The following is an 8047-nucleotide window of genomic DNA, read 5'->3' as shown; positions in this document are numbered from 1 at the left end:
CCCACCACCACCACCACCACCACCACACACACATCTGTTAAGATACACACTATATGGCCCATCTCTCTTTCTGTCTCTATCTGTCTCTCTCTCTCCAGACACACACACACACAGTGTGTGCTTCACCTCACTGTGTGTACACTGTGTGCTGTGTGTGTTTCACTAATTCATGGATTGGGATAAATGCAGAGACCAAATTTCCCTCACGGGATCAAAAGAGTATATACTTATACTTATACTTATACTTATACTTATACTTAAACAAACGCGTCATATAGAATATTAAATGTTGTTTCCCTTTACTATTGCAAAATCCACGAATACATCGGGAACCATGAGTAAAAATAGAAACCTTAAACTCACCGTCTCACCCTTTACCACAGCTTGGGTAGTCCATGTTCATTTTGAGGCGCTGTGGTAGGTGGAGAGGACTGTCCATCATCTCATCGTGAGCAGGCTGGTAGAATGGAGGGGGCTAATCTCGGTTTACAGGTTTACAGCCACTGCATTTTTGCCTGGCTACAAATCTCTGGCCCTGCCCATTCCATGCGCTCAGCTCTGCGAGTTCAGTAGGGTGCTGCCGCAGGAGGACTTAACGCGTCGCATACGGACATAGACCTGTGCGCCAAACCGCTTCAACCGTTATATCACACACACCGTAACCATCAATGGACGTGGACCTGTGATTTTCAACCGCACCGTTCCAGCGCAGTCCCCGGGACGCAAGGCGAGGCACAGCATTCCGTTAGGCCGGTGCGTGTTGGTCTCCGACAGAAGAGATGGGCACGGTGCTGTCGATCTCCCCCACCTCAAGGAAGGGGGGTGTCCTGGATGAAAAGCCCGATGCGGGACATGCGGCAAGTGGAAAAACAGAGAAAAGTCTAAAGCGCCATTCGGTATTAATATCAGCCCTGACGTGGAAGCGCCTTGTCGCTGCCTCGGCAAAGAAAAAGAGTGCAAAGAAAGTGAACCCGAACCCTCCCATCACTCAGGCCAACAACCCAGTGGACCAACTGAACAGCGAAAATCTCAAGAAATCTCAGCAATCGGGGTCGGAGCGCAAAGCATCCAAGCCAGGACCACTCGCCGTGCCTGTACCGACGGTACCTGACCAAAGCCGACGGGGCAATCAGACGCAGACCGTCCAACAAAATGCCAAGCAGCTGATCGCGGTCCAAAAGCAGCCCAGCAGTCGTTCACTCATCTCTCCCAGAAGGGTCATTGTCCAGGCATCCACTGGGGAGCTGCTGCGCTGCCTGAGCGAGTTTATGTGCCGACGGTGCTACAAATTAAAAGAGCTCAGTCCCAACGAGATCATATTGTGGTTCCGAAACGTGGACCGCTCTCTGCTGATTCAAGGGTGGCAGGACCAAGGCTTCATCACACCTGCCAACCTGGTGTTTGTCTACATGCTCTGCAGAGAAGCCGTGACGGAGGACATCTCCACTGAATACGAGCTGCAAGCCACCTTTCTCACTTGCCTCTACCTGGCTTACTCCTACATGGGCAACGAGATATCTTACCCACTCAAGCCTTTCCTGGTGGAGACTAACAAGGAGGTGTTTTGGGAGCGGTCGCTGCGGGTGATTGACAAAATGAGTGCCAAAATGCTGCAGATCAACTCTGACCCGCACTTCTTCACCGAGGTGTTTCAGGACCTGAAAAACGAGGGGGGATCAAAGGACAGTAACGGGAAATGGACAAATAACCTGGACCGTTAAGGTGAACATCATCCAGGGGAGAGAGAGAAAGAGAGAAGCTATTTGATACCTCTCCGAACCCCGTCCTTTGAGAGGGGATTGAATGTAAGCACCGGCGGTTGACTGTGGAACGGTGCCATGCACCACAGCCGGTATATGAAGAAGGGACTATGGGGGCCCGCTTCACCCCTGAGAGATTTTCTCCATGTTGTTACATGTGTATAATATACCACCACGGTGATCCTGTGAATGTCAGACCACCGGAAGCTCTGGGGTTTTAGGGGGATAGCGCTACTGTACTCTTTGCATGCTTACAAAGTATTCTAACTGTATCTCCATCGTGGCTTTTTAAAGAAAAACAAAACGGCTACCTGGTGCAAGGCTTCAAGTGGGGGAAGTGAAGTGTTAGCTAGTATGTCAGTGTTCGGGTAATTTATTTCAGTATTCGTTTCTCTTCGTGGCTTGGGGGACAGCGTTTTGACGCCGCTCTCCAAGGTGCTGGCCTAGGCTATGGCATACACAGCACACGTCTACTGTGGCGCCTGAAACTCTCTATCTGAACGTTGAATGTACAATTTTACAACAAAAAAGAATCTTTGCCGTCATATGTGCCAATTGTTATAGTATAAAGCGTAATGTTTTATAATGTACATTTCAGAAATATATCAATACAGCCAAATTCTGGCGTGTTGCAATTTATTTGTCAATTTCAGGTCTATTTAGAAGGTGAACATGTTCATGCAATTAGCTCATTTCAGTGGACTGTCTACTACCTATCTGCCTATTCTTTCTGTTTCTCGTTTTGCACCACTGTCATGAAAAGGAAACCATTTTTTAGCATTAGGCTATGCCGCAGTCAGTTATAGTCTAGCCTACTGTTGCGTCAGCGAGCTGCTAAATATTTGAAAATCTAATTCTGAGGTTTTCATAATTCAAAAGCAGGGAGCGCATGTTATATTCATGGCATTATTTTCATTTCTTGGCATACAAGGGGTTGGATTCTTTCGTTACTTGGGCCTGTACGCCAGGGCTGGCGTATACCACATGCAGGGCGCAACAGTGTGTGGTAATGAGGAATGGAATCTTTACGTCATTGTCTTTTGGGCCTCAAAGCAAATTTCTGCTCTGGAAGGAAGCGAAAATATCTCTGAAAATGTCCTGGGAGCGATGCTGAACTACTTTACCAACAGGTGACACTCATTTTCAAATGTTGTCACCTGTAGGATCATAAAATAATTGAGGCACAGCAGTGACGTGCTAAAACTGGGACAGATAGCCTATCCAGCATCTATAACGCGTTCAGCTATTCACCACAGATATTTGACATAGGTTAACCTGGTGAACCAGTTGCCTCCACTTCAACAATGCCAAAGCCTAGATTGTCATTGCCGAGGAGTGTATCGTTTCTGTGAAACGAGAGAAACTGTCGTCATATTTAGCCCCGTGTCGTGAACATGTTGTCCTTGGAACATGAGCGCGCTCTCCCGCTGTCGCTGCCCACGGTGCTGAAAATGAAGCCCAGATGCTTGCAAGCGGAGCCCACGTTATTCATTCTAATCCATATCACAGTATAATTACAACAATTGTTTAGTGACTCGATTCACTGTGAGCTATTGATATTTATGCCATGTTAGACCCGCAGCATGCCTAGTGGCCAACACGTGTGAGTTAGCCTATGTTCTGTAAATGGCAAGAGGAGGAAAACAATTGAAATGAAGTAGGGCTAGACAACTCAAAAATAGTCCAGGTAACTTCTGTAAAATTGTCAGATAGCCTATGTATAACGTTTATGATAGGTCTTTGAAGGGGCTACCAAACTCAAATAGGGTAGGCTGCTACAGAATAATGTGGTTGGATTTAAGAAATGCCAACAAGCTAAAGTCATGTTTCATGTGGTAGGATTTTAAAAATGCATTCAAGCTGAATTTATATGGGGAAAACTGTTCAAATTAACTTTTAAAACGAATCTGTTTAACTTTTAAAACTTGCGTGTCTTAAGTCGCAGTGGTGTAGCCTAGTGCAGATGCTATAGGTTACTATAAAATGGCCTCAGGGAAAGGATGACTCACTTGTGGGGAGTAAGAAGCTGTTGGCTTGAATCAAGAGCAAGAGCCCACAGAATTTGTGAATAAAGCACGTGGGCCGGCTGTTCGCTCTCTTGATTGGCTGGAATTTGCTGCAGTCTGATGGAAGTGTCGCCGTGACGGGGGGCTCTGCAGCGCCGATCGCGCGCCGGGCCATAGGAATTCATATTCTAGGACTGCGAGCCGCATTCCTCCTGTCACTATGGCAACGGCGGATGTGGGGTGCATGAGCAGGATTGCGCGTGGGTATTTTGGAGCGCTGCAGATGTGTGCATGCTGGTAGGCTAGACTTTGCTAAGGAACAGACATGACGCCTCAAGCAGATGTTTAAAAGTAGCCTATAACCAATGCACGAGAAAGAAATACAGCATCCAGAAATACATCTTCTCCTAATCCACTTGTGCCATCAAATAGTCAATACTACAGCCCCTGGCCTAATGCACCGGCACAAGCATTTATAGGCTACAAGTGATAGTGAATGAGAGCATAGGTCGATAGGTGATAAAACACGGTTTTCCGTTAACCACACGGATAGCGCTGGATAGTGTTTGAAGCGGATCTCCTTGCCCTTAGCTCATCATTAGGTAAGTCAGTTATATAATTTCGTACCGCATTCGTCGTGTAGCTTAGTCGGTGCGAGCGTGGGCTCACTCTCCGCAGAAACCGCAAGAATGCAAGTTGTCATGGAGACGGTGACCAGGCAGCGGCAGCGAGGAGTCAGAGAGTGCAGAGGCAAAGACAGGTGGAAACATCAATAATTAAGCTTAAAGCATGATGCTTGTCCCTATTTTTAGATTTTAACATATGTTTTATACCACACTGGGTAGTGCTGAAATGTAGTCATTTGCGCAGAATCATATAGGCCTAATCTTACATAGAATAGGGGTTTGAATCTAAATACAATAGCCTACAGCTGCCTACATCCTGACTTGGGTTCACTGTTTATTTGGCATATCCAGCCATGTAAAGAACTTAAAGAAAACATAGGCTGCTGTATACAGTAAAAATACCACTTCTCTATACATGTGGGTTTCTCCTAAATTGAGGTGTTACTTGTTGATGAGACTATTTAAGTTTGATATGGTCTCCATGTGCATACTTGCATGATACAATTTAATCTCAGACAGGTTCAAACTTCACATGCAATACACTTATAACTCAAAGGCCAGGGAAGGGTCATAAATATGGAAGAGGTTTCAATTCTATTGTCCCCAGTCAGATAAAGGAATGGCTGGCACTTTATGTAATGAACGGTGTTACGTCTTCACAAGCCAGTTGCTGGGGATGAAGACACTAATCAGATATCACTCGGCCTCTGTCACATCCCCGGATCCCGGATGACTTTCCGTGTCCTTGCTTGCCCTTGCTAATATAAGGTACAGGTAGGTAAGGTAAAGTCATAACATAATCCTGAGATTATCAGTTCAACATCACCGTCATAGCTCCACGTTACAGTAATATATCAGATTGAGGATTGTCATGTTAATCAAGGAGGATGGGTTCAGCTTTTCAAATAGAGGATTGCCTGACATGGATGATCCATGTCATCTTTGAATATGTCAAAGTGCTGAGATCAAGAATGGGTGGGTAGTTAGTTAGAGTGTTTATGTGTTTGTTGCCTAAAGAAAGCCTCTTGAGCGAATAATAATCAAGGCACTTGAGATCAGACTAGACTCACACACACTTACATATTCACATTCACAGGTTTTCTCTGAAAAAGGCATTTGTCTGAATGGCAGCATGCGATGCTCAAAAAACATCATTCAGCATTGTGCCTTTCCAGTTGTGCAAGCTGCCCATGCCATAGGCACTAATGCACGCCATACTGTTATAGATGCTTGCATTTTAACTTAGCACTAATAATAAGTTGGATGGGCCATCTCCTCTTTAGCATGGAGGATGTAGAGTTCATGATTTACAAAAGAATTCCAAATTAATTAGTGTTACCACAGGACAGTTTTCCACTTTGCCTCAGTCCATCTTAAATGAGCTGAGACCCAGATAAGACAAAGACAGATATGACATTTCTGGATCATGCCTAAGTATGCTTTTTCTTTGCAGAGTTCTAACCAGGAGCCTCAAACTGTGTTCATAGACAATGTTACCGGAAGTTTTCCTGAACCCATACAATGATTTTCTTTCCAGAGACAGGTCTGGACAGGCCAGGTCCCAAAGGTCATGGCCATACAATTCTGTTTTTCAGCCCTGCCCTGTATTTTAATGATATTATGGCCTGGTTACGCAGACCTTCTCAATTGTAATTGAGAGTGGGTCTGGAAAATGTTCATTGACGTACAACTTCCAGCAGGGGCTTAACTAGCAGTGAAATTAAACTTAAAATGGTGCATTAAACACTTATAGTTTCAGAAGTGCAGCAATCTTGTAAACAAAGGTTTTACTGTAAATGCAGTTGTTTAATCAATTCCAAAGAAATACACATCCATGCCGGATTAGAGACTGTATTTGCGTGGACATTGGAAATGGGCTTCAATGGTCTCTTGGCCAGACGGACCTGCAGAGCAAATCCCAAATTTGCCATAGGTGTGAATGGGTATTCCCAGGCTAATGATATGTGCTATTGGTGATAAAATCCCCATATTCTTTGCAATTTCATGTTGAGGAGCATTATTCTTATATTGTTGCATTATTTGCCCACAGGTTTTCACAGAGTGATGAATACCTCTGCATCTAACAGACTGCCTCTCTGGGATGCTCTTTTTATACCTATTTATACCTCATGGTGTCAGTTAACCTAATTAGCAGTGGAATGTTCCTCCCTGTGTTTTCTTTACAATCACACAACTTTTCCAAATTCGAGAGTTTATATTTTCCATGAAATATTCACATTTGATATGGTATCTGTCTTTTTTGCAACCAAATTTTGATTTACAAAAATAGCAGATTATCACACTGTTTTTATCTACATTTTCCACACTTTTTTAGAAACAGAGCTATACACAAGCATACAAAAAATTTGTCTGGTCGGACCTCCTTTCAAAAGCAAAAGACTGATCTTGTCTGACTCATTGTGTCTGGCCTCAGATCAACACTTTAAATAGTCTTTGCATTGAACAGTCTGATGTTACATAATCATGATTCATCCCATGTATGTAGGACAGACTGTAACTGAGTGCACTGAAATCACGAATGCTTACCAGTCTACGCCACATGAGAAGTACTGGAGGAAGCTGCGTCTACTTAGACAAACCTCCAGATCAGCTTGATTGGAGAGAGAGTCTTAGCCTATGTCTTGTATTGATGCTAATCTATGTAACCAGGTTCAGTTATGTAGGATAACAGACTGAATGAACATTTAGCTTAACACAAGAACTTAGGTCCTCTTGCAGTTATTCATTTGGCAGACGCTTTTATCCAAAGCAACTTACAACAATAGAATAACATTTAAGCTACAGTGCAGAGGAGACCTTAGCTAGGAATTACCACTGCGTCTGTCAATACTAGTGCTAGAGGATAGGAGGGATATCAAAGGATCAATGGTATGTTTTACTGTAATGGATAGTCACTGATGTTTCTGGTGGACGATGCAACAACAACATAATTGTTAGTGAGGCATTGTGGTAAGTTTGTAGGTTTACAGTAAATGGTCACTCACTGACAAGATGGCAGCACAGACTGGAGCAGAGGTGACTCTGCTCGATAGTGTTTTAAGCCCCCACCTTAACCCTAAACCTAACCCTAACCCTTGCCTAACCCTAGTGCCTTCCATGCAGTATTGCCTGGAAGATGAGGGCTTAAAACACCAAACACCGGTGAGCGTCCATCCTATGGATTGTTTATGAAACATGCCTACGTGTTTTGTTTGTCCTCAGGTTTTGAACTGAGACGGCCTTTGTATGTAATGCATCATCTAGCCCTCTCGTGGAATAGGCTATTACACTCCCTGCTTCAGAATTCTCCCCGAGTCTCACAGCTCATCTGTAAAAATGTGGGTAGGGCCAGTTATCTAAAAATTCAGATGAGGTAATGTCATGCCTAGATTGATTTCCTGCACTGTGAATCAGAACATTTTGAATTGTTTGTTCTTAATGGGGTGATCTGGCATATTGATATGCAAAGTAAATAAAAAATAATACAAATAAATGAAAGAATTTGATGACAATAAAATGTAGTTGTAATCCCTCTAAAATTCTGATGTGGGAAAACAATTGTTGCACTAAAACTCCATGCACAAACAGACCCATATGATATCGGTCCACAAAGGGCATTATTTCTCTCTATTTTAAAACACAGCTACAGGTGTGG

General features: G+C 43.8%; 1 protein-coding gene across 1 annotated transcript; it reads left to right on the top strand.

The window, feature by feature from the left end:
* The first annotated feature begins 779 nt into the window (after positions 1 to 779).
* Positions 780 to 1721, top strand: cdk5r2a (cyclin dependent kinase 5, regulatory subunit 2a (p39)). The gene has a single exon (XM_076302674.1). The coding sequence runs from the start codon at positions 780 to 782 to the stop codon at positions 1719 to 1721; it is 942 nt and encodes a 313-aa protein (XP_076158789.1).
* The last annotated feature ends 6326 nt before the right edge of the window (positions 1722 to 8047 follow it).

The sequence above is a fragment of the Alosa pseudoharengus genome, unplaced genomic scaffold (assembly GCF_046254945.1).
Source record: "Alosa pseudoharengus isolate Yale_2024_CS ecotype anadromous, Long Island Sound unplaced genomic scaffold, YU_APseudo_1.1 YU_APseudo_1.1_scf_24, whole genome shotgun sequence".
Classification (NCBI taxonomy): Eukaryota; Metazoa; Chordata; class Actinopteri; order Clupeiformes; family Clupeidae; genus Alosa; species Alosa pseudoharengus.
The sequence above is the reverse complement of the archived record's forward strand: the minus strand, read 5'-3'. Positions and strand labels throughout refer to the sequence as shown.